The sequence below is a fragment of the Carcharodon carcharias genome, chromosome 3, assembly GCF_017639515.1.
Source record: "Carcharodon carcharias isolate sCarCar2 chromosome 3, sCarCar2.pri, whole genome shotgun sequence".
Taxonomy (NCBI): Eukaryota; Metazoa; Chordata; class Chondrichthyes; order Lamniformes; family Lamnidae; genus Carcharodon; species Carcharodon carcharias.
The window spans coordinates 74,325,488-74,353,018 of record NC_054469.1 but is presented as its reverse complement, the minus strand read 5'-3'; the positions used below and the strand labels follow the sequence as shown (position 1 = coordinate 74,353,018).

At 42.8% G+C, this 27,531-nt stretch overlaps 1 protein-coding gene across 5 annotated transcripts in view; it reads right to left on the bottom strand.

The window, feature by feature from the left end:
• akap9 (A kinase (PRKA) anchor protein 9) overlaps nt 1–27,531 on the bottom strand; it is a 289,385-nt gene that overhangs the window by 25,118 nt on the left and 236,736 nt on the right. For all 5 annotated transcript variants that reach the window (XM_041183274.1, XM_041183275.1, XM_041183278.1 and 2 more), the window contains 7 exons: nt 25,833–25,997; nt 24,767–24,923; nt 21,780–22,002; nt 21,365–21,515; nt 19,415–20,113; nt 7,504–7,748; nt 3,874–3,982 (listed from right to left, as the gene is read on the bottom strand). In XM_041183274.1, coding sequence (XP_041039208.1) covers nt 3,874–3,982; nt 7,504–7,748; nt 19,415–20,113; nt 21,365–21,515; nt 21,780–22,002; nt 24,767–24,923; nt 25,833–25,997 — 1,749 coding nt within the window. The remainder of the gene's footprint in view (nt 1–3,873; nt 3,983–7,503; nt 7,749–19,414; nt 20,114–21,364; nt 21,516–21,779; nt 22,003–24,766; nt 24,924–25,832; nt 25,998–27,531) is intronic.

Genomic DNA, 27,531 nt, shown 5'->3' with positions numbered 1-27,531 from the left:
ATGCTTTCAGAGAGTGAGTTCCAGATCCCCACCACTCTCTGAGTGAAATGATTTTCCTTGAATCCTCCTATTTCTTTATCCTAAATCATATCCCCATGTTATGAACCTCTCGACAAAGGGAAATATGGCTTTCAACCTCTCTATCTAGACCTCTCAAATTTTATACACTTCATTTAGGTATCCCCCCAGCCTCCTCTGATCCCAAGAAAACAGCCCTAGCCTATCCAATCTTTCTGCATAGCTAAAATTCTGCAGTCCAATCTCCTTTGTACCTTCTCTACTGCAATCACATCTTTCCTATAGTGGGGTGATCAGAACGGCACATAGTACTTCAGCTGTGGCCTGACTAGTGGTTTCTCCAGTTCCAGCAAATCCTCCCAGCTCTTATATTCTATGATGGCTAATAAAGGCAAGTATCCTGTATGCCTTCTTGATCACCTTATCTACCCATCAGTCACCTTCAGGGATCTGTGAAAATGCACTCCAAAGTCCCTCTGTCCCTATTCATTGTTAGCCTTCTCCAAATGCATTACCTTACACTTCTTCAGATTGAACTCCATTTACCACTGTTCCACCCATCTGACTAATGCAATGTTCTCTTGCAGTCTACAGCTTCCTTCTTCATTATCAACCATGCAGTCAATTTTTTTATCATCTACAAATTTCTTAACGATTTCCCCTACATTCAAGACCAAAGCATTGATGTATGCCACAAAAAGTTAGGGACATAGTATTGAGTCCTGCGGAGCTGCCTTCCCGTCACAAAAAATGCCCTTTGCTTGCTGCCTCTGAGCCAATTTTGGATCCAAATTGCCTTGGATCCCATAGGCTTTTACTTTCATGACCAGTCTGTGACGTGGGACCTTAGCAAAAGCCTTGTTAAAATCCAGAGACTACATCAAGTACACTACCTTTATAGACCCTCTTGTTGCATCCTCAAAAAATTCAATCTTGTGAGTCAGACATGACCATCCCTCAACAAATCCGTGCTGGCAGTTTTTGATTAATCAATCAATGTCTTTCTAAATGAAGAATTATTCTGTCCCTCAAAATTTTTTTCCAATAATTTTCCCATAACTGGAGGTTAAGCTGACTAGCTTGTAATTACTCGGGCTATCCCTTTCTCCCTTTTTAAACAATGGTACAAAGTTAGCTGTCCTTGTCAGGAAGAGATATTAATGTATACAATGTTATTGGAAATTATTTTTTTTTAAATAGAGGTTTAGTCTGTGTGTGTGTTAATTGAATTTAAGCCAGCTAGTCTAGGTGCTTTGATGTATAGTAGTTTTGAGATGTAAACAGTAGGTAGAGTGGACTTATGCATTTTGTTCAATAGAGCATTCAAGCTTGGCAGTGAAAACTGCTGTGTCATAACAATCCTCTTGTCCTTAGGCACCACAACTGTTGCCAGAGAGGATTGTAAAATGATGGTCAGAGTCTCCGCTACTCCTTCGCTTGCTTCCAATAACAGCCTAGGAAACATTTTGTCCAGGCCTGGGGATTTATCCACTTTGAAAAGATGTTAAACCCCTTGCTATTTCTTTTCACTATGTTAATTTCATCCAGTCTTTCATACTCCTCCTCCTCGATTTGCAATGTCAGTTTCGCCCCTGTTTTATGAAAACAGACATACAGTATTCATCAAGAGCAAAAGCAGCATCCATTGTCCCTACCTTTACTTGTACTCATGCACTTTATGTATTTATAAAACATCAATGGGTTTTCCTTGATTTCATTTGCCAATTTTTTTTGCTTTCTTAATTTACTTTTTAATTTCATCCAACATTTTTTATACTCCTCTAGGTTTTCAGTAGTATTGAACCGTTGATGTCTGTCACAAACTTTCCTTTTTTTCCCTTTATCCTTTCTTTGAATCCCCTTGACATGCAGGGGGCTCTGGAGTTGTAGTCCAGCCCTTTTTCATACTTGCTCTGAACCCTGTCTTCTTTGAATGCCTCCAACTGATCTGGCACTGATTAATCCTTCAGATAGCTGTTTCTAGTCCACTTTAGCTAAATCACATCTCAGTGTAGTAAAGTTAGCTTTTCCCCAATAGAGAACTTTTATTCCTGGCCTATCTTTGTCCTTTTCCATAACTACCCTAAATCTAACTGAATTATGATCACTTCTAACAAAGTGCTCCCCAGCTGACACCTCTTCCACCTACCTAGCTTGATTCCCTAGAAGTCCAGAATCTCCCCCTCTCTTGTTTGGCTTGCTATGTACTAGCAAAAAAATGTTCATCTGAATAGATTTTAAGAATTCTGCTCCATCTGTGCCTTTCACACAAATTCTATCCCCATTAATATTAAGCAGTTGAAATCCTCCACTATTAATGTCCTATTGTTTTGTACCTCAAGAGATTTGCTTAGGTATTTGCTCTTCCATGCCCTTTGACTTCACTTCGAGTAGTATGAATGCCACTTCTTTGTTCTTTAGTTCAACCCATAAGGCCTAATTTGAAGATCCTTCTAGCATATCATCCTTCCTCACAGATATAATTGTTTCTGTAATTAATATTGTGGCACCCAGTCCATTTTTTTATCTCCGTCTCTATCTCATCTGAAAATCCAGGTATAAAATCATTCTCCCGCATCAGTCTGTTTCCTAGATTTCTTGCATTGAAGTATATACCATTTAGGACTGCCAAATTCCCTTTTTTTTTTTAGCCTTTGTTTCCTCTCCCTTCCAAACACGCTTTCTAATTTTCAGCCTTTCATTTCTAACTTTTCTCCTCCCCCTTCTGAATCTACTCTGGATCCCAATCCCATGCCAAGCTAGTTTAAACCCTCCCCAACAGCAAAGCTCCCTGCAATGAAACTGGTCCTGGCCATGTTTAGGTGCAACCCATCTGGCTTATACAGGTTCCACCTACCTCAAAGCAGTCAAAATATTTCAAGAATCTAAAACCCTTCCTCTTGCACCAATCTCTCAAGCCGCATACTCATCAGCTGTACCTTCCTATTTCTGAACTCACTAGTATGTGAGTAATTACGAAGAATAGTACAGAGATTACTACCTTTGAGGTCCTGTATTTGAATCACTCTCCTAGCTCCCAAAACTCTGCCTTCAGGATCTAATCCCTCTTTCTGCTAATTAAATTGGTGCTGAATAGGTAATTGCATTTTAATAAGAGCACCAGTTTCTAAACAATTAGCGCTCTTAACATATTGTAAGCCACGGTGATGGAAAATGATTTGTGCTACTTACGTGGGCAATTTATGTCGTGGGAACAATACTGGGCCACACTACCAACACAAGGTAGTAGCTACTATATCAAACAGATGGTTTGTTGACACAGAGGAAAACCCTACAGGGCATTGCAATTTTTGACTCAGAAAATAAAGCATTAATCACATTCTAAATTTGGAAGGTGCAATTTAGCAACTTGCAGAAATCTTTGATTTACCTGGGAACAACAAAGCACTAAGTAACCTGCTGCACTTTTTTTTTGAAATAATGATTAATCTACAGTATTTTGAATTAGTGGAAGATTTATTTTTGTGTACTTTCTATGGGGAAGCAGTTAGACTCCAATTGGTGCCTTCAATTAGGAGGAAATAAGGAATTAACGTGCAAGGACATTCAGGGTGTACACCTGCCTGTGTCAAAATGATTTCTTTATTAATTTATACCTTCTGCTACCCAAAACTCAACAGTCAAATCTTAATTCATCCAAGCAGGGTTAAATAAGAAAAACACAATGGGCTGAGATATACTTCTACAGTTAAGCTATTTCTCACATTTTATAGTATGCAAAAAAGCTCTATTTTGTTGTATATGCTCTCAAACCCAGCAGTAGAAAGGTAACTGTTAGATCACAGAATTAAAAACAGCAAACAAAACAGTATCTTTAGTATAATTTAATCTCACCTCTGGTACAGGGGTTTGCAGCTGCTGTAACTGCAATGTAATGTCCTGAATATTATTCTGTAGCCAGATCAGGTCTTCGTCATCCATGGTTTCAGTGCTGTGCTGCATCCTATTATGAATGAACAATGCATTTCAGCCGAAGAAAAATGATAAAATATGTAAAATTAACAATTTTTTTTTTTATTCGTTGCTGGCTGGGCCAGCATTTATTGCCCATCCCTAATTGCCCTTGAGGACAGAAGGCATTTAAGAGTCAATCACATTGCTGTGGGTCTGAAGTCACATGTAGGCTAAACCTGGTAAGAACAACAGATTTCCTTCCCTAAAGGACATTAGTGAACGAGATGTGTTTTTACGACAATCGACAACGGATTCATGGTCATCATTAGGCTTTTAATTCCAGATTTTTTTTTAATTCAAACTTCACCATCTGCCATGGTGGGATTTGAACCCAGGTCCCCAGATGGACTCAAAACATTAACTAAGATATAGTTTTCAATCTTATGAAAATTGTTTCTTTTAATGTGATCTCTACAATAGCCAAATACTTGATCTCCTATTAGAGAACCAGACAGGTCAGGTGACAGAAGTATGTGTAGGTGAACATTTTGGGTCCAGTGACCACAATGTCTTTAGTTTTAAGTTAATTATGGATAAGGATGGGTCTGGTCCTCGAGTTGAGATTCTAAATTGGAGAAAGGCCAATTTTGTGTAAATGAGAAAGGATCTAGGAAGAGTGGATTGGGATAAGTTATTTTCTGGCAAGGATGTGTTCAGTAAGTGGAAGGCATTCAAAGGTGAAATTTTGAGAGTGCAGAGTTTGCATGTTCCTGTAAGGATTAAAGGCAAAGTTAACAGGCATAGGGAACCTTGGTTTTCAAGGGATATTGGTGATCTGGTTAAGAAGAGAGAGGTGTATAGCAGGTATAGGCAACAAGAAGCAAATGAGGTACTTGTAGAGTATAAAAAATGTAAGAAAATACTAAAGAAAGAAATCAGGAAGGTGAAAAGAAGACATGAGGTTGCTTTGGCAGATAATGTGAAGATAAACCCGAAGGGTTTCTACAAGTATATTAAGAGTAAAAGGGTAGTAAGGGACACAGTTGGTTCCCTTGAAGATCAGAGTGGTCGTCTATGTGTGGAGCCTCACGAGATGGGGGAGATCTTAAACAGTTTTTTTGCATCAGTATTTACTCAGGAAACTGGCATAGTGTATAAGGAAGGAAGCGAAACAAGCAGTAGTGTCATGGAACATATAGAGATTAAAGAGGTGGAGGTGCTTGCTGCCTTACAGCGAATAAAGATAGATAAATCCCCCGGGCCTGACATGATATTCCCTCGGACCTTGAGGGAGATTAGTGTAGAAATTGCAGGGGCCCTGGCAGAAATATTTAAAATGTCCTTAGCCATGGGTGAGGTGCCAGAGGATTGGAGGGTAGCTCATGTTGTTCTTTGTTTAAAAAAGGCTCCAAAAGTAAACCAGGTAATTACAGGCCAGTGAGCCTGACGTCAGTAGTAGGTAAATTAGTGGAAGGTGTTCTGAGAGATCAGATATACAATTATTTGGACAGCCAAGGGCTGATTAAGGATAGTCAGCAAGGCTTTGTGCGTGGTAGGTCGTGTTTAACAAACCTTGTAGAGTTTTTCGAGGTTACCAAGAAAGTAGATGAAGGAAAGGCTGTGGATGTTGTCTACATGGACTTTAGTAAGGTCTTTGACAAGGTCCCACATGGGAGGTTAGTTCAGAAGGTTCAGACACTTGGTATCCATAGAGAGGTTGTAAACTGGATTCGAAATTGGCTGTGTGGGAGAAGACAGAGAGGGTAGTGGATGATTGCTTCTCAGACTGGAGGTCTGTGACTAGTGGTGTGCCTCAGGGATCTGTGCTGGGACCATTGTTGTTTGTTGTCTATATCAATGATTTGGATGATAATGTGGTAAATTGGAACAGCAAGTTTGCTGATGACACTAAGATTGGAGGCATTGAGGACAGCGAGGAAGGCTTTCAAAGCTTGCAGAGGGATCTGGACCAACTGGAAAAAGGGGCCAGAAAATGGCATATGGAATTTAATGCAGAAAAGTGTGAGGTGTTGCATTTTGGAAGGACAAACCAAGGTAGGACATACACAGTAAATGGTAGGGCACTGAGGAGTGTGGAGGAACAAAGGGATCTGGGAGTTCAGATACATAATTCCCTGAAAGTGGTGTCACAGGTAGACAGGGTTGTAAAGAAAGCTTTTGGCATATTGGCCTTCATAAATCAAAGCACTGAGTATAGGAGTTGGGATGTTATGGTGAGGTTGTATAAGACATTGGTGAGGCCAACTTTGGAGTATTGTGTGCAGTTCTGGTCGCTTAACTACAGGAAGGATATCGGTAAGATTGAAAGAGTGCAGAGAAGATTTACTAGAATGCTGCCAGGTCTTAAGGAGTTGAGATACAGGGAAAGATTAAACAGGTTAGGACTTTATTCCTTGGAGCGTAGAAGGATGAGGGGAGATTTGATAGAAATTTACAAAATTATGAGGGGTATGGACAGAGTAAATGCGAGTAGGCTCTTTCCACTTAGATTAGGAGAGATAAAAAAGAGAGGACATGGCTTTAGGGTGAAAGAGGAAAGGTTTTGAGGGAACATTAGGGGGAACTTCTTCACTCAGAGATTGGTGAGAGTGTGGAACGAGCTGCCATCTGATGTGGTAAATGCGGGCTCACTCTTAAATTTTAAGAATAAATTGGATAGATACATGGATGGGAGAGGTCTGGAGGGTTATGGACTGGGTGCAGGTCAATGGGATTAGCGGAATAATATTTTGGCACAGACTAGAAGGGCCGAATGGCCTGTTTTCTGTGCTGAAGTGTTCTATGGTTCTAAAAACAGAACTGTTCAGAGCAAGAGGATTCCTCAGCAACAATGAAAATTCTCAAGACAAATCAAGTTCAAGTGTTTGATTTTAGATTCTTTGGCCTTGATGTTCATAGGAAGGGAGCTAGGTGTGCAATTTGGGGGTGGAGGGTGCGGGTGTGGAAAGTCCAGAAATCATGGGAACGCAGAGGCCCTGCAAAATTTAATGGCTGACCCTCACCAGCATTTTATCATTCCATTTCTGCCTGGCAGCTGGCCATCTGTCAGCCTGGAGAGCAAGTGACAGTGGGAAGCAAAGATCAGGCATGGTCGAAGGGACTCACAACACAACAATTAGGAGGGAAGCAAAGATCAGGGAGAGGGCTCCATGCAAGACAACTGGGAGGGATGGAGGGAAGAAGAGACTAGGAATGAGGCTCTGTTAATCATGCCAGCAGAAGGTTTGAATGGCTGGAGTGAGCACTCCTAATGCTCCTGGCTCACAAGCTATAGAAAGCACAATTTGATCTGACTGCTCTGGTCTCCATTTAGCAGCAGAGCCCTGGGAAACCTGCTTAAATTTAAATTGGATTCTCAACTGTCCAAGTGGGAGCCTATTTAATTGTTAGAGTGAAGAGTTCTGGTTCTTGACAGTGGGATGCAGACATGCCATACAGCCCAACAACGTTAAAAAAAAGCAAAATGTGTATGCAATAGATTAAGTCACAATATGCAATTTAAAATGTTTAATTCCATTATTCAGGGGTTAATATCAGCCCCCTTTATACCTGGTAGCAACTTTGTTGGCTATCGTTCTGAGTTTGGAAACAATCAGCTGTATCTTCTGTCTGATGCTCTCCAGGTTAATATTTTCTCCAGATGCGGCCCCTTCGCCATCAATTTCAACATCATTCATTGACTGAGTACACCACTGCTTGCTAGAAACAGATGCATTATTTCCAGTCTCTGTTGTTGCTAGCTTCTGCTGCATAATCCAGTTTCTTGTTCTATCAGTTGAAAGCCCAACGTTGGTCTGCAGTTGTGCACAGAAATAAAAATCATTTTAATGACTTATATAAAAAATACATTAATTGCAGCAGCAACTTTCCTTTGACAAACTTCAACTTCTTAGTTTATACAGCTTTTATAAAACTGAAGTAGAATTTAGTCGTTTGGCAGTATTGCTGAAAAAAGATGTTGAAGCTTTTCATCTTGCACTCATCAGGGCATTCGCAAGAATATCAAATGTAAAGGGAACAACAATTTATACTTCATAAGAAGACAGTGCTGATTGGTTGGCAAGTGGGACCCTGATTGATAGAGGTGTCACCATGGACAATGCACCAGTTAACCTAATGACTGACAGTTAACTGCCAAGGTTTGTTTAAATTCAAACCAGGCTTGTTGCCAACTTTCCAACCAGATGCTCCTAAAAAAAAAAAACCACTAAGCAGGATTTAGGCATTTTCAGTTGCTTGAATATATTCTTGGGCACTTATTCATGGTTTTAAGATGACTTGATAATTCAAATCAAAAAATTATTGGATATAGTCACAGGTTGTATAACTGGGGCTATGGTCATTGATTCAAACTTTGAAAACAGAGGAATTTGAAAATATATGGAGACAGTGTTGGCAAATTTGAGAAACTAGATAGATACATGACAGATAAAACTGCTTTAGGACTATGATAAAAGCAAAATACTGTGGATGCTGGTAATATGAAACAAAAACAGAAAATGCTGGATGCTTCTTTAGAGCTCTGAAGAAGGGTCATTTGGACTTGAAACATTAACTCTGTTTCTCTCTCCACAGATGCTGTCAGGCCTGCTGAGTTTTTCCAGCAATTTCTGCTGTTATTGGCTTTAAGACTATCTTGTGTTCTGATGGTATTTTCTGCATTTTGATACTGACCAGTCTCTTTTGGGACTCCATATTCTTATGTTCCTATTTGCTTTGCACTTCATTAGGTTTGTAAAAAGAGGAATGATGATTGGTGATTCAACAACTTCCTTGTTTGTTGTATAAAAGCAAAAAACTATATTTCCACCAAGGGAAACAATTTTATCCTGTCCACTCTATCTATTCCCCTCATAATGTTGTACACCTCAATCAAGTCACCTCTCAGCCTTCTTTGTTCTAAGGAAAATAACCTCAACCAATCTAATCTCTCCTCGTAGCTACACTTTTCTAACACTGGCAACATTCTAGTAAACCTCCTCTGCACTCTCTCCAGAGCTATTGCACCCTATATGCCTTCTTTACAACCTTGTCTACTTGAACTGCTGCCTTCAGGGACCTGTGTACTTGTACGCCAAGATCCCTCACTTCATCAACCCCTCTTAGTATATTCAGCAGGTCTGGCAGCATCGGCGGAGAAGAAAATAGTTGACGTTTCGAGTCCTCATGACCCTTCGACAGAACTTGAGTTCAAGTCCAAGAAAGAGTTGAAATATAAGCTGGTTTAAGGTGTGTGTGTGGGGGGTGGAGAGAAAGAGAGAGAGAGAGAGAGCGGTGGAGGGGGGGGTCGGTGGTTGTAGGGACAAACAAGCAGTGATAGAAGCAGATCATCAAAAGATGTCAACAACAATGGTACAGAAGAACACATAGGTGTTAAAGTTAAAGTTGGTGATATTATCTAAACGAATGTGCTAATTAAGAATGGATGGTAGGGCATTCAAGGTATAGCTCTAGTGGGGGTGTTTTTTTTTTAAAAATAATGGAAATAGGTGGGAAAAGGAAAATCTTTATAATTTATTGGAAAAAAAAGGAAGGGGGAAACAGAAAGGGGGTGGGGTTGGGGGAGGGAGCTCACGACCTAAAGTTGTTGAATTCAATATTCAGTCCGGAAGGCTGTAAAGTGCCTAGTCGGAAGATGAGGTGTTGTTCCTCCAGTTTGCGTTGGGCTTCACTGGAACAATGCAGCAAGCCAAGGACAGACATGTGGGCAAGAGAGCAGGGTGGAGTGTTAAAATGGCAAGCGACAGGGAGGTTTGGGTCATTCTTGCGGACAGACCGCAGGTGTTCTGCAAAATGGTCGCCCAGTTTACGTTTGGTCTCTCCAGTGTAGAGGAGACCACATTGGGAGCAACGAATGCAGTAGGCTAAGTTGGGGGAAATGCAAGTGAAATGCTGCTTCACTTGCAAGGAGTGTTTGGGTCTTTGGACGGTGAGGAGAGAGGAAGTGAAGGGGCAGGTGTTGCATCTTTTGCATGGGCATGGGGTGGTGCCATAGGAGGGGGTTGAGGTGTAGGGGGTGATGGAGGAGTGGACCAGGGTGTCCCGGAGGGAAACAAATCAGAGAAGGTTCACCAGACTAATACCTGGAATGGGCGGGTTGTCTTATGAGGAAAGGTTGGACAGGCTAGGCTCGTTTCCGCTGGAGTTTAGAAGATTTAGAGGCGATTTGATTGAAACTTGTAAGATCCTGAGGGTTCTTGACAGGGCAAATGTGGATAGAATGTTTCCTCTTGTGGGAGAATCGAGAACTGGGGGTCACTGTTTAAAAATAAGGGATCGCCCATTTAAAACGGAAATAAGGTGAAATTTTTTCTCTCAGTGGTTCTTGATTCTTTGGAACTCTCTTCCTTAAAAGGGGGTGGAAGCAGAATCTTTAAATATTTTTAAGCCAGAGGTTCTTGGTAAGCAAGGGTTTGATAGGTTATCGGGGGTAGGTGGGATGCAGATCTGAAGTTACTATCAGATCATTCGTGAACTTATTAAATGGCGGAGCAGACTCAAGGGGCCAAATGGCCTACTTCTGCTCCTTGTTTGTGTATCCTCACCCAGTCTGGCTTACATATGACTCCAGATCTGCAGGTTGACTCTTAAATGCCCTCTGAAATGGCCTAGCAATCCTCTCAGTTGTATCAAACAGCTAAAAAGTCAATAAAAAGGAATGAAACCAGATGGACCACACAGCCATCAACTTAGGCACCGGAAACAACAAAGGTAAACCCAGCCATGTTGACCCTGCAAAGTCCTCCTTACTAACATCTGGGGGCTTGGGCCAAAATGGGGAGAGCTGTCTCAAAAACTAGTCAGGCAATAGCCTGACATAGTCATACTCTCAGATTCATTACTTACAGATCATGTCCCAGAGACCTCAATCATCATCCCTGGGTATGTCCTGTTCCACCGACAGGACAGACCCAGCAGAGGTAGCAGCACAGAGGTATACAGTTGCGAAAGAGTTGCCTTGGGAGTCCTCAACGTCATCTCTAGACCCATGAAGTCTCATGGCATCAGGTCAAACATGGTCAAGGAAACCTCCTGCTGATTACCACGTATCGCATTTCCCCCTCAGCTGGTGACCACATACCGCACTCCCCCCTCAGCTGATGAACCAATACTCCACTTGGAGGAAGCACTGAGGGTGGCAAGGGCACAGAATGTACTCTGGGTGAAGGACTTCAAAAACCCAGCTGGCCAAATCCCAAAGGACATAGCTGTTAGATTGGGTCTGCAGTTGGTGGTGAGGGAACCAACAAGAGGGAAAAACAAACTTGATCTCATCCTCACCAACCTGCCTGCTGCAGATATATCTCTCCAAGGCAGTATTGGTAGGAGTGACCATCGCACAGTCCTTGTGGAGACAAAGTCCCTTCTTCACACTGAGGATACTCTCCATCGTGTTGAGTGGCAAAACCACCGTGCTAAATGGGATAGATTTTGAATAGATCTAGCAACACAAGATCAGGCATCCATGAGGCACTGAGGGCCATCAGCAGCAGCAGCAGAATTGTACTTGAACACAATCTGTAACCTCGTGGCCCAGCATATCCCCCACTCCACCATTATCACCAAGCCAGGCGATCAACCCTGTTTCAATGAAGAGTGCAGGAGAGTATGCAAGGAGCAGCACCAGGCATACTTAAAAGTGAGGCAAACTTGTCAAGCTCCAACACATGACTACTTGCGTGCCTAAGTGATAGACAGAGCTAAATGATTCCACAACAAACAGATCAAATGTTGTGGATGCTGGAAATCTGAAACAAAAACAGAAAGTGCTGGAAAAACTCAGCAGGTCTAGCAGCATCTGTGGAGAGAGAAACAGAGTTAACATTTTGTGTCCGTATGATGCTCTGAGGAATTCTGTTTCTCTCTCCACTGATGCTGCTAGAACTGCCGAGTTTTTCCAGCATTGTGTGTTTTGGATCAGGTCTAAACTCTGCAGTCCTGAATGTTGGTGGACAAGTAAACAACTCACTGGAGGAGGACTGTCCACAAATATCCCTGTCCTTGATGATTGAGGAGCTCAACACATCAGTGAAAAAGATAAGGCTGAAGCATTTGCAACAATCTTCAAACATAAGTGCCAAGTGAACGATTCATCTTGGCCTCCTCTGGAGTCCCCAGCATCACAGATGCCAGTCTTCAGTCAATTTGATTCACTCCACGTGATATCAAGAAACAGCTGAAGGCACTGGATACTGCAAACGCTATGGCAATATTCAGGCAATAGTAAAATTTGTGCTCCTGAACCTGCCGTGCCCTTAGCCAAGCTGTTTCTGTACAGCTATAACACTGGTATCTACCTGGCTATGAGGAAAATTGCTCAGGTATGTCCTGTACAGAAAAAGCAGGACAGATCCAACCCAGCCAATTACTGCCCCTCCAGTCTACTCTCCATCATTAGTGAAGTGAAGGAAAGGGTCATCAACAGTGCCATCAAGTGGTACTTGCTTAGCAATAACTAGTCCACTGATGCTCAGTTTGGGTTCCGCCAGTGCCACTTAGCTCCTGACCTCATTACAGCCTTAGTTCAAACATGGACAAAAGAGCTGAACTCCAGAGGTGTTCAGCACCATTCACAATTCCACAGATACTCAAGCAGTCCATGTCCAAATGCAGCAAGACCTGGACAATATCCAGGCTTGGGCTGACAAGTGGCAAGTAACATGAGTGCCACACAAGTGCCAGACAATGACCGTCTCCAACAAGAGAGAATCTAACCACAGTTTTTTTGTTTTTATCTCTGTGTTTAATTGACTGCCACTGCTCTTCAAGAAATGCCTACCTCCTTGAAGAAGTTCTGTTCCTCTCTGCGACAAGATTTCCGTATCTCTCTGTTGTCCTGCTCACCTTCCTTGCTTTCCATTTCCCTCCTAGTGTTTGACAAGGTGTTTACTAAAACCCGCTTTCACAGCCATATCTCCTTTCTCAGTGACTGTCTCCGTCTCCGACTTACCCCACGTGGATTTCAACTGAAATTCCACCCCTCATGTTTCGAACCCACCCAGGATTACAGGTATCTCCGGGACATAAAACGTTTCTCGGACTGCTGTTCCCGTCACATTCTGAAATCCACACTCAGTGCCATGCGCCGCCATATGAACACACTCGACCTCTCCCTCCAGCAGCACCGCCGTACCCTTTTTCAAAGCTGCGCGTGCCCCCAGTTTCATTTTATCCTTCGGCTCATCCGACGCCTCAACAAGAAACTTTTTCTCTTTCTCTCAAGTGCTAAGGAACGCAAGCTGCAACAACTCATTGACACCAACACCCATCTAGGACCCTCCACCCCTGCCTGTTCCTCCGTCCCCACCCTTTCTTCCAATCCCAACCCCAGCCGTGTATTCACTATACCCCCTGACCTTCCCCTCTCCGATGCTGAACGTTCAGTGCTCAGCAAAGGACTTAGTTTCATACCCTTACGCCCTCACCTCAATGAATTTCGGGCTCGGCATGATGCTGAACTCTTCTTCCGCCGTCTTCGTCTCCGGGCTCACTTCTTTGGGCAGGAGTCCTCTCCCAGTTCAACGGATCCTTTTACCCATCTCCAATATTCTCCCTCCACCTGGACCCCTCCCTCTGGATTCTTACCTTCTCTTGATCTTTTCATTGAGAACTGTCGGCGCGACATTAGTCGTCTCAATTTCTCTGCTCCTCTCACCCATTCTAACCTGTCTCTCTCTGAACTTACTGCACTCCATTCTCTCAGGTCCAACCCTGACATTGTCATCAAACCCGCTGACAAGGGTGGTGCTGTTGTTGTCTGGCGCACTGACCTCTACCTCGCGGAGGCTGAGCGTCAACTCGCAGACACTTCCTCCTACCTCTCCCTGGACCATGACCCCACCACTGAACATCAAGCCATTGTTTCCAGGACTGTCACTGACCTCATCTCCTCTGGGGATCTCCCTCCCACAGCTTCCAACCTGATAGTCTCCCAACCTCGGACGGCCCGCTTCTATCTCCTACCCAAAATCCACAAACAGAACTGCCCCGGTAGACCGATCGTCTCAGCTTGTTCCTGCCCCACAGAACTCATTTCTCGTTATCTTGACTCCCTTCTCTCTCCCCTTGTCCAGTCCCTTCCCACCTACATCCGTGATTCCTCTGACACCTTACGTCACATCAACAATTTCCAGTTCCCTGGCCCCAACCGCTTCCTCTTCACCATGGACGTCCAATCCCTCTACACCTCCATCCCCCACCAGGATGGTCTGAGGGCCCTTAGCTTCTTCCTCGAACAGAGGCCCGAACAATCCCCATCCACCACTACTCTCCTCCGTCTGGCTGAACTTGTTCTCACACTGAACAACTTCTCCTTCAACTCCTCTCACTTCCTCCAAATAAAAGGTGTGGCTATGGGTACCTGCATGGGCCCCAGCTATGCCTGTCTCTTTATGGGGTATGTGGAACATTCCTTGTTACAGTCCTACTCCGGCCCCCTTCCACAACTCTTTCTCCGGTACATCGATGATTACTTCGGTGCCGCTTCATGCTCTCGTCAGGACTTGGAAAAATTTATTAATTTTGCTTCCAATCTCCACCCCTCCATCATTTTCACGTGGTCCATCTCTGACACTTCCCTTCCCTTCCTTGACCTCTCTGTCTCAATCTCTGGTGATAGACTGTCCACCAATATCCATTACAAACCCACCGACTCCCACAGCTATCTCGACTACAGCTCCTCACACCCCGCTTCCTGTAAGGACTCCATCCCATTCTCTCAGTTCCTTCGCCTCCGTCGCATCTGTTCTGATGATGCTACATTCAAAAACAGTTCCTCCGACATGTCCTCCTTCTTCCTTAACCGAGGTTTTCCACCCACGGTCGTTGACAGGGCCCTCAACCGTGTCCGGCCCATCTCCCGCGCATCCGCCCTCACGCCTTCTCCTCCCTCCCAGAAACATGATAGGGTCCCCCTTGTCCTCACTTATCACCCCACCAGCCTCCGCATTCAAAGGATCATCCTCCGCCATTTCCGCCAACTCCAGCATGATGCCACCACCAAACACATCTTCCCTTCACCCCCCTTATCGGCATTCCGTAGGGATCGCTCCCTCCGGGACACCCTGGTCCACTCCTCCATCACCCCCTACTCCTCAACCCCCTCCTATGGCACCACCCCATGCCCACGCAAAAGATGCAACACCTGCCCCTTCACTTCCTCTCTCCTCACCGTCCAAGGACCCAAACACTCCTTTCAAGTGAAGCAGCATTTCACTTGCATTTCCCCCAACTTAGTCTACTGCATTCGTTGCTCCCAATGTGGTCTCCTCTACATTGGAGAGACCAAACGTAAACTGGGCGACCGCTTTGCAGAACACCTGCGGTCTGTCCGCAAGAATGACCCAAACCTCCCTGTCGCTTGCCATTTCAACACTCCACCCTGCTCTCTTGCCCACATGTCTGTCCTTGGCTTGCTGCATTGTTCCAGTGAAGCCCAACGCAAACTGGAGGAACAACACCTCATCTTCCGACTAGGGACTTTACAGCCTTCCGGACTGAATATTGAATTCAACAACTTTAGGTCGTAAGCTCCCTCCCCCATCCCCACCCCCTTTCTGTTTCCCCCTTCCCTTTTTTTTCCAATAAATTATAAAGATTTTCCTTTTCCCACCTATTTCCATTATATAATTAAAAAAAAAAACCCCACTAGAGCTATACCTTGAGTGCCCTACCATCCATTCTTAATTAGCACATTCGTTTAGATAATATCACCAACTTTAATTTTAACACCTATGTGTTCTATTGTACTATTGTCGTTGACATCTTTTGATGATCTGCTTCTATCACTGCTTATTTGTCCCTACAACCACACCACCCCCCCCCTACCTCTTTGTCTCTCTATCTCTCCGCCCCCCACACACACACCTTAAACCAGCTTATATTTCAACTCTTTCTTGGACTCGAACGCAAGTTCTGTCGAAGGGTCATGAGGACTCGAAACGTCAACTCTTTTCTTCTCCGCCGATGCTGCCAGACCTGCTGAGTTTTTCCAGGTAATTCTGTTTTTGTTTTGGATTTCCAGCATCCGCAGTTTTTTTGTTTTTATTTTTTTTGAGAATCTAACCAACATACTTTCACATTCAATGGCATTACCATCACTGAATCCCCCAATGTCAACATTGTGGGGGTTACCATTGAGCAGAAACTCCCCAGCCATATAAATATTGTGGGCCAAGAGCAGGTCAGTGGCTTGGGATCCTACAGCAAGTAACTCACCTCCTGACGCCCCTAAAGCCTGTCCACCATCTACAAGGCACAAGTTAGAGTGTGATGGAATACTCTCTACTTGCTTGGATGAGCGCAGGACCAACAACTCTCAAGAAGCTTGACACATCCAGGACAAAGCAGCCCGCTTGATTGGCACCCCTTCCACAAACATTCACTCCCTCTACCGCTGATGCACAGTGGCAGCAGGGTGTACCATCTACAAGATGCACTGCAGCAACTCACCAAGGCTCCTTAAACACCACATTCCAAACACTCGACCGCTACCATCTAAAAGAGCAATGGCAGAAGATGCATGGGAACACCACCACCTGGAAGTTCCCCTCCAAGCCACTCACCATCCTGATTTGGAAATATATCGTCGTTCCTTCACTGTCGCTGGGTCAAAATCCTGGAACACCCTCCTCACTGTGGGTGCACCTACACCATGTGGACTGCAGTGGTTCAAGAAGGCAGCTCACTACCACCTTCTTAAGGGCAATTAGTGATGGGCAATAAATGCTGGCCTAGCCAGCATTGCCCACATCCCATGAATGAATAAAAAAAAGTGAAGCTTTACAATGCACTCCCTCTTGCTCTGTTCAGTTTCAATTGATATATGTGACCTTCTGGTTGCCTTTCATTCCAGGAGATAATGGTTGGGTTCTCAAAATGGCAAGGCATGGACCCTCCTGCGAGTGTACAGCAGAGATCTCCCTGAGTGATTTAAGCAACTAAATCATTGCTTGAGGAGGCTGATGGTTTGCTCCATGGGTCTCACTGAAGAACCTCTGACATTGCATGCTGGGTTGGCAAAAAGAAGACATGAAGTATGCATGGAGGAGGTAACCCTTGCAGAGCAGCCAATCAGCAGTGAAGCCTGAATACGATCTGTATTGCAGACTGCCACAGGATAAAAGCATTGTGGGTGCGGCTAAGATACTGGACATTCACCAAGATGAACCTCTTGCTGTGGTTACACACCAACTGCACAGAGAGTGATTGCGCTTCCAGTTGTGGTATTGCTCTCCATTGATTTGGAGAACCCACAGAGCCACGTGGTGCACACTGTCCTGACAAATCCACATGCCCTTTTGTCCTAGTGTTTCCCTCCTCAGGAAAGATAGGATGAAGCACCCTCTCCTTTTGTACAGTGTGTTTTTGATTTCCTTGATGCTTCCATGCACAGCGAACTGCAATATGTTATAGATGTCGCTTGCTTCCAACTGGAAGGATCCAATGGCATTGAATGAAAGGCATTGAAAGAAGAATGAAATTCTTCTCCCTTCTCTGAGATGCTAGTTTGGTGTGAAAGAGGTGGTGTAACTCCATGATGACCTTCTTTGTGAATCACAGTCTCCTCAGGAACTACTACCAGGTGATTGCCAAATAGGAATGGTGGCCCTAGAAGGCCCTTTGTGAGTAGGGCCTTCTATAGGGCACCTTTCATTCAGTGTTTGTCCTCTCTGCCTCCTCCTCTACATGCCCTGCACATGTTGCAGAGCAAGTGGTACTGCAACAACTGCCCTCATGTCTATCTTCCTGTGGTCAGCTAAAAACTCCAAATTGCTCCCACAGCTGACCACAATGCTTCCACAAAACTTGCCTGAGCACAAGAAAGTCAAAAGCGCCTCAGCTGCAACTTGCAGACCAGTCCTTTAAATAGACTATATTGTTTCAGGACTAAATAATGACAATTATGGATACAGATGTGCTGCCAAATTTGGTATCCTGGCATTGTATCAGTTTCTTCGGGTCAATTACGTCATGATATTTTTCAATGTCTCTGGGAACACACAAGGGATGCAACTATTTGCACTACTGTACATCATAACACATGCGGGAAGCAGCTAGTGACGCATTGCCCACATGAAAAAATCTGGCAGACTGGAGGTGGTGCTATGCAACTGAATTTCACATGCAGAAGTAGGGTAAGAGCGGAATTAGGCTTTGTTGCGATTTCCCCCTCCCCACTCCATAATCACAGACGTGTACTTTATACCAGTATTACAGGTAGTAATCAGGAGTGAGAACCCTGGCTGATCTTACCCCTTTAGCCTGGGGATTCTTGGGACAAAAATAGCATCCCAACATCCTGGTCTCCCCTCCCCATTCAACCAATACCCATCAACTTAGCCCTGCTAGTTCTGCATAACTCAACTGCATACCATACTGTGACTTTAGCGACTGCCTCTTTCAAAATGATTTGTTGGGGGTTCATCAAAAGTTATTGACATGCTCCATTAGGGTTTAGTGGTTCCTAAATGCACAATTTATTTCACACTCACTAATAAAATGAGAGCAATGTACGACATAAGAAAGTTTGCTCTTAAACTTGGAAAGTAATATCTGACATGGGTAAATGACATTACACGTTAAAGATCAATCTCTAGTTATGTTACTCCCATTGAACATGTTCTTTTGTTATAGAATGCAAAGTAAAATAGAGCCACTGACTCAAGATTTGGAGCAAATGAAATTCCATTCTTATTTCAAGTATGATGTGAGAGTTGTTTTATGTGATATCTACAATTTCATGTAAAGTGTAAATCTGTGACTACACGATTCCCCCAGCATTCCTAGGCCCAAGAATTTAACAGTTTTCTCAATATTGCGAAAACTACATTACTATTGCCTTCTTTAATTTTATTTCTTTATTTTTCAGCAGAGAATGACAGCATATCTTCACCTGTCTTAGCTTATGCTGAAACCCTTAGCCATGCTTTTGTTACCACAAGTCTTGAATATTCCACTCCTCTTCTTGCCAGCCTCCTACCTTTCACCCTCAATAAACTTGAGCTCATCCAAAATTCTGATGTCCATGTCCCAACCCACATCAAGTCACTTGCCTATCATTCTTGTGTTCACTGATCCACCTGGTCCACCAATGCCTCGATTTTAAAATTCTCAACCTGGCACTCAAATTTCCTCAAGGTCTCATCCCTCCTTAACTCTATACATTTATTGAGTGCCACAATGCTGCAAGAACTCTGTTCTGCTCCAACTCTGCTGTCATGTGCCTCAAATTCCCTTCGATTCACTGCATGGCATAGATACCTACATCTTAAACCAACTCATCCTAATCTTTTCTTCTTTGGCTCAGTGTCAATTTTTTGTCTGATTATGTTCCTGTGAAATGCTTTACAACACTTGCACATAATAAAAGCACTATGCTGATTTGTTGTAATGAAGACTTTACCATTTCAATTATGACAAGTTGCGAGGGTGAGTAATGAAACAATTTTACACAACGTACCTTAGTCTGAGACACCTTTTCAGTGTCAGCTATATCTCTGTCCAGTTGATTTTCTGCTTCTCTTTCACTTCTCACTTGATCAGTTTCCTGTAATTCCTGAAGTGCTTTTTTCAACTTTGCCTCCTCTCTTTGCAATTTTAAAACTTCTTCTTTTTCTTTTTCCAGCTGGTCCAGGAGCTCTTTTGCTTGGAGCTGCAAGGAATCCACTTTCTCTAGAATTAGTCTATGTGATTCTTGCTCCTTTAACAGAGACTTCTTATGAATCTGTTGCTGCTCCTCAAGGCACTGCCTCAACTGAACAGACTCAAGTTTATATCTTTCCATCTCACTAACCAACTCTACTATACGGTTATGCTGATCTTCTAGCTGTTTCTGTAGCTCCCTTACAAGCACCTCAGATGTCATCCCAGCCGGCTTTTGCATCCCTCCCTGCATTTCCTCTGCACTCTGAAGTTGCTTCAAGAGCTGGCGTTCTCTTTCTAGTACATTGTTTAACTCATGAGATCTGGTTTTCTCAGCATCTAAGACAATTTGGAGCTCAGTGTTGCGGCTTTTCTCATGTGATAGTTCAGCTTCGTGCAGTACTTTCTCAGAATCTCGATTCTGTCTGAGTTCGTTTATTGTCACTCTTTCCTTTTCCAAAGCACACTCCAACTGCAAATATCTTTTCTTTTGATCTTCAAGTGCAAACTTCAAGTCCTGAAATTAAACAAGAACATGCTTTTCTAATCTATTATGTTTGTTTCAAATGTGCTTTAACTTTCTAATTTCTGGAATATTTGTGACTATTTTACATTGCATATCTTTCTAGTATCTCAAAGTAAAAAGAAACTTCAGCCACAGTCAAGTTTGTTGTTACAAGTGCGCAAATTATTTTTAATTTTACTGAAATTGCTTAACAATATAATTTCCTATTAATGCTAGGACAAAAACAGAGTCTTGAAAACAACACATTTCACTTCAATATTAATCAGATTTTCAATTAAATTTTATAAACCATTTCCACTTGCACAAATATATGGTAGGAGATAACTAATCAACTCAGATCTTAATAAATTGTGATCTGATCTTTTGATTTTGGATTCAAACCCTTTGTTTTTCCAGATGAACTTCTAAATTAAGGTTAAGTACAATTAAACTCAAGATTGACATTTTACTGAAACATTTGAGCACTAATTTGTTCAATGAGTGGTTTACCTTAGTTGGCATCAGATACAGGTGGCTAAATGAAGTTCCATGAGGCGAAAGTACTGAGGATGCAGGTGATGATACACAGAAAATCCTTACAGTATTCGACATCATAAAGACAACTGTAAGCAGTAATAACTTAGAAAAAATAATTTGTGCTTGCCAAATTATTCTGGTCACTAAACTCAAAGGTTTAATTACATTGCTTTACTTTTGACCAAATTCGCTCATAAATAGGGCCTGAATTTAGAAGACCTGATAAAAATCAGAAGGTCTACACGTTATGGATTGTACTAAAGTTTGGTTGACAGCAATGTTGACAAGAGGATCTTTCCTCTTGTTGGTGAGTCCAGAACTAGGGGGCACTGATTTAAAATTAGAGATTGTCCTTACAGGGCAGAGATGACAAAATTTTTAGTCTCTCAGGGGATTGTGCGACCTTGGAACTCTGTCTCAAAGCAGTGGAAGTGGGATCACTGAATATTTATAAGGCAGAGGTAGATAGATTCTTGTTAGGCAAGGTGACCAAAGGTTATCGGGGGTAGATAGGAATGTAGAATTTGAAACAGATCAGCCATAATCTTATTGAATGGTGGAACAGGCTCGAGGGGCCGAATGGACTACTTCTGCTCCTATTTGTATGTTCATCTGTAAATCAGTCTAGGGTTGGGATGGGTGCAAGAGATGCCGACAGCTAATAAAACATTAAGCATTAGAGCACTGCTTCACTGAATAATATTTGATTGACAAAAGCATACAAACCTCCAATTCCTCTTGGTCTTGTTCTTCTTTTCTATCTACCTTACATTTCTCCTTTTCCAATGCCCATTGCAGTTCCCGTGCCTTCTTCTGTTCATTTGCCAGTGCATCATTCAGCATGTCTACTTTGGCTGCCTTGTCAGTTAACTCAACTCTAAAAAGTTTAAATGGTCAATGGAAACTGTTAAATAGGGTGGCTATTTTATATTTATGACACATTAGAAACTTTAATAGCTGAGGAAAATCAATATAACTTTAACTGTAGAATGTAAAAAACATTAATTACTTGAGTTACTTTGCTGATATCACATTAACCTCTTCTGAGAGATTAAAAAAGGATACAGGAGATCAAGAATTTCAGTATCAATCTAATAGGGATATGTAAAAATTTGCTTGATTGAGCTAGATACTAAATTACCTTAGCATCTCCAACTCTTTAAAGTGCTTGTGTTGTGTCTTGAGTGTTGTTTCAAGTTCCAATTTGGTTTGAGACACCTCATTTTTCAGCTCTGCCGCTACCATCTTTTCCAAATTCAGGTGGCCTTGGAGTTCAGCTCCCTTTTCCTTTAGTGTACTCAATTCCATCTGTAACTCGAGAATCTGAGCCTGCTTCTGTTGTAAACTGTTTCCCAGTAGTTCCACTAAAAGTGAAAAGATGCATTGGCTCATTGCTACAAATTGACTTGAAATGCAAATACAGATGGCTTGAGACAAATACTGCTTCATTTTAAAGTCATACATTCTGTCCTCATTTTTTTTTAACATATGGTTAGTGAAACTTGAATCAATTTGGGAAGCAGCAAAGAATTAGTTAAAGGTTAAATGCTTCTGAACAGTGCAAGTTGAGTTGGGTAGCCATGGTCAGATTTTACAGTAGTCAGGCAGTTAATTGCCTCAGGGTGTGGCCTCCCTTCCCTTATGGTGGATGTCCCTCTCCCAAGAGCTGGGAGCAACGGCAACTGCTGGGACTGCAACCTGTCCTCAACGAGCAGCCACGGAAGATGCTGGTGTTGACGTAGCCCATCAGGCAGGCTCCGTCGAGAAATGGAGTTGGCAATCGGGAGGCTGAGGAAGTTCAGGCAGGGACGGTCCTTTCCATAGGGGATAGGGGGCCTCTGTTGTGCAAGGGACCTGAGGATTGAAGCATTTTAGAATTCAGCAAAGGGGGGGGGGGGGCAAGGGATTGATTAAGAAAGGGAAAATAGAGTACGAGAATAAACTTGCAGGGAACATAAAAACTGACTATAAAAGTAGATATGTAGGTATAGGTATGTGAAAAGAAACAGATTGGTGAAGACAAATACAATCAGAAAGGAGGGAATTTATGGTGGGGAACAGAGAAATGGCTGACCAACCAAATACACACTTTGGTTCTGTCTTCACAAAGGAGGACACAAATAACATACCAGAAATGTTGGAAAACACAGGGTTTAGTGAGAGGGGGGAACTGAAAGAAATCAGTATTAGTAGGGAAATGGTGTTGGGGATATTGATGGGATTGAAGGCCAATAAATCCCCACGGCCTGATAATCTGCATTCCAGAGTACTTAAGGAAGTGGCCCTAGAAATAGTGGATGCATTGGTGGTCATCTTCTGAGATTCTACAGACTCTGGAACAGTTCCTACAGATTGGAGGGTAGCTAATGTAACCCCACTATTTAAAAAGGGAGGTAGAGAGAAAACAGGGAATTATAGACCTCATGTCTGTACTGGGGAAAATTCTAGAGTTCGTTAAAGAAGATTTAATAGCTGAGCACTTGGAAAACAGTGGCAGAATCGGACAGAGTCGGCATGGATTTACGAAAGAGATATCATGCTTGACAAATCTACTGGAATTTTTCGAGGTTGTAACTCGCAGAGTTGATGAGGGGGAGCCAGTGGTTGTGGTTTATTTGGACTTTCAGAAGGCTATTGACAAAGTCCCACTTAAGAGACTAGCGTGTAAAATTAAAGTGCATGGGATTGGGGGTGGTGTATTGAGATGGATAGAAAACTGGTTGGCAGACAGGAAACAAAAAGTAGGAATAAACGGGTCTTTTTCCGAATGGCAGGTGGGGTACCGCAGGAATCGGTGCTGTGACCCCAGCTATTCACAATATATATATTAATGATTTAGATGAGGGAACTAAATGTAATATCTCCAAATTTGCAAATGACACAAAGCTAGGTGGGAGGGTGAGCTGTGAGGAGGATGCAGAGATGCTTCAGTGTGATTTAGACAAGCTGAGTGAGTGGGCAAATGCATGGCAGATGGAGTATAATGTGGATAAATGTGAGGTTATCTACTTTGGCAGCAAAAACAAGAGGCAGATTATTATCTGAATGCCTATAAAATGAGAGAGGGGAATGTACAACGAGACCTGCGTGTCCTCGTACACCAGTCGCTGAAGGTGCAGCAGGCGGTAAAGAAGGCAAATAGTACGTTGGCCTTCATAGCGAGAGGATTCGAGTACAAGAGCAGGGGTGCCTTGCTGAAATTATACAGGGCCTTGGTGAGGCCACACTTGGAATATTGTATGCAGTTTTGGTCTCCTTATCTGAGGAAGGATGTTCTTGCTGTAGAGGGAGTGTAGTGAAAGTTTACCAGACTGATTCCTGGGATGGCGGCACTGAAATATGAGGAGGGATTGAGTCGGTTAGGATTATATTTGCTGGAGTTCAGAAGAATAAAGGGGGGGGGGGGGGGTCTCATAGAAACCTATAAAATTCTAACAGGACAAGACAGGGTAGATGCAGGAAGGATGTTCCCGATGATGGGGGAGTCCAGAACCAGGGGTCACAGCCTGAGAATATGGGGTAGACCATTTCGGACTGAGATGAGGAGAAATTTCTTCACCCAGAGAGTGGTGAGCCTGTGGAATTCATTACCACAGAAAGTAGTTGAGGCCAAAACATGGTATGTTTTCAAGGAGTTAGATATCGCCCTTGGGGCAAAAAGGATCAAAAGATATGGGGAGAAAGCGGGAGCAGGCTATTGAGTTGGATGATCAGCCATGATCATCATCCAAGCAGCCTACTCCTGCTCCTATTTTCTATGTTTCTATAAGGAGGGATTTCTTTTCCCCCCACCGCCCCCCCACATCCAATCCTGAGTCTGTAGCCGGTGTTTACCTGGAGGCCTTGCCATCTCCACCAGCAGCAGAGGGGGTCCCTTGTGGACAATAATTAGCCCCCTAAGGACTTCAAATGGCCCAAGGACATGCGGGCCACTCTATACTGACCCTGCCACTGGTAAAATAAATACTTGCCAGAGGTGTGTACACTATTGGCACCCTGCACCACCTTCCACCTGCACCCCCCCACCCCCAGGGTGGGGGAAGGAGAAGATGCAACCTTAAACTCTTTATTATGAAATAAATATGATCAATTGTATGGATTATGCATCATCAGGCCACTCAAAAACACCTTCATTTCTTTGTGTACTATTTTCTTCCACAATCATGGACTTCTTGTCACCCTTTTGGGCTCTTTGCAGATATGACCAAAGTTCACGTATTTCCATCATCATACTATTCCTATCCGCAGTCATTAATTGTTCCACATCTGCTCTCCTCTGCGTTTCCTGTAGCAAATAGAAAAGGCACAGATTCTAACATTATCCATTCCTTTGTCACCTCAAGGTTCACATATTCTCATGCTCTCATGGCCAGCCTCTCACCTTAAAAAACCTCAGTTCATCCAAAGCTCTGTTGCCTGTTTTCAATATCACACCAAGTCCTGTTCACCAATCATGCAGTGTTTGCTGACCAAGTGGCCCCTGGTCCAGCAACAGTTTGATTTTGAACTTCTCATTCTCATGCTGTCGTCACTCCATGGTCTCACTCCTCCCCATTGCTGCAACCTTTACCAGTCTGACAAGTTTCTAAGATCTCTGCGCTCCTCCAATATGGCCTCTTGCACAATCCCGCTTTCCATCTCAGATGCCTAAGCCTTAAGAGCTCTGGAATTTTCCCAATAAAGCTTTCTACTTTTCCATATCTCCTTAAAACATATTTCCAACCAAGCTTTTGACCATCTGTCCTAATATCTCTTTATGTGGTTCATCGTCAAGATAACACCCCTGTGAAGCTTAATAAACCCTTTATACTTTCTCATGTTAATTTTACATCTGGTGCCATATTTAGCCACTTATTCCATGAATCCTCAGTCATTAACCATTAATATGTAATTTAATGTTTTGTGAAAGTCCACGCGCATACTCGTCACTGAATTATTTTTGTACACGTCAGCTAGGGTATTTTAACTTGAGAAAAACATACAGGACCACAAGCTAGACTGAAAGTAATAACTGAGTTAATAAGAATATTGTAAATGATTCCATAACAAATGTCTATGTCAGATAGATTAATTGCTTCAGTAGCTTTACACTCAATGTGCAGTATTTAAATAGGACATCCAGAAGACCAGTTAAATATGTTTTTCAGAAAAACAGAATTGGAAGATAAAGCCCCATTTTAGTGAGGGGAGATACCTGTTCTTTCAGTAAGTTCAATAATGTCATTGCATCCATACTATTCAAGGATGAAGCTTGTGCACGAAGAGCAACCATAAAGACATCACGTTCTTTGTTGAAAACATTTTGAACAGCTTGGAGAAGTTCACGCCGCCAGTCTGTGATGTTTTCAGTGGGTAAAGCCTGCAAGAGACATTGATAACATTTCACATATTACTCTCAGGTAGATACCACATCTGGAAGCTAGGAATATAAATCTTTCAAAAAGTTACACTTCACCCTGCTAATTAAATTTCTGTAAGCAGGTGTTGATGTTCTTTGGATGAGACATTAAATTGATGCCTATTTGTTTGTACAGTGCATGTTAAAGATCCCATGACACTATTCAAAGAGCTACTATTCGAAATGGAGGAGAGTTCTCCATATGTAATGAACAACATCCTTTGTTCAATCACTACCAATACCAAACTTTAATTGTGGGGCGCTGCTTACCTAAATAACAATGGTGACTACATATCAAAACTGCATATACACTTGACCAAAGAAAAGTGATAAGATTCACTATAAATACAAGGACCCATAACTTCTGATCTTGGGGGCAGAGGGACAGGGTGGGGGTGGGGTGTTCATACACAGGGGGCACCCTAGCACATGCACTGGGGATGCCCCCCACCCCCCCAAACCCTTCTCAAAGTCCCCAAATCCCTACATAAGGACTACACAGGAATCACCTGGGTAGTTCAAACTTCCAATGGGCAATTACCCTGCACTGGGAACCAAGTGAAACTCCAAATTAAATCCGAGACTTCGGATGGTTCCAACTGCACCAGAATAGTTTCCCAAGAAAGGTTAGAAGTCAAACCACTTTTAACTCCTTGTTATGACCCAGCAGTTCATAAAGTTGAGTTCTTTAAAAATCCCAGAGGGAAACTTTAAACAACTGTCATAACCCATATTTTTAAGTGGTATGTTTGAGATGCAACTCTAAATTCAGAAATCAGACCACCGTTCAAGAGGTTTTAGATTAAACTAAATGAAACATTTTATTGAGTTACAACATGTTAAACACATATAAATGGCTACAAAATACTTCTCTCGTAACCTCTAACAAATTCCTAAACTAATCTCCATTAAGGCAATAGCAGACACCAGGCAAAGCATTTTCACTGTACGAATTCAAAATGAGGTTCCTTTCACTTTGGTTCCAGAGGAGACAGTTGTAGGTTTACAGCTACTTTGATCGTACATTGCCTCTGCTCTGCTATCAGTTATATCCAGCACATCTCACTGATTGTAAGTTCTCATTGTATCACCAGCCTCTTTGAACTCCACCTCTTCTAACACTAAAACCCCTTTCACAGTACCAATTTTATTAGTAATATAAACATTGCTTGGTCTCTGTTAGCGAGGTGCCAGATTTCACCCCACTTCTTGAATGCTCTATTCAAAAAATGAAAATGCACTCTACCTCTTACATCTCAAAACTAGTACACATCAAAGTACCCAAACCAGTTGGCTTTAATCTAATTAAGACACACCCACAGACTAAACCTCTATTTTAAAAGAAAAATATTTTCCAATAGATTCATGACACTCCTGGATAACTATAATAGTGACCCACCCCCGACACCCCCACTGGGCCGCCTGATCACACCCCCTGCCCTCCAATGGCCCCCAACTATCATCCCCCACCCTCCCCCAAACTTGGCTACCATCC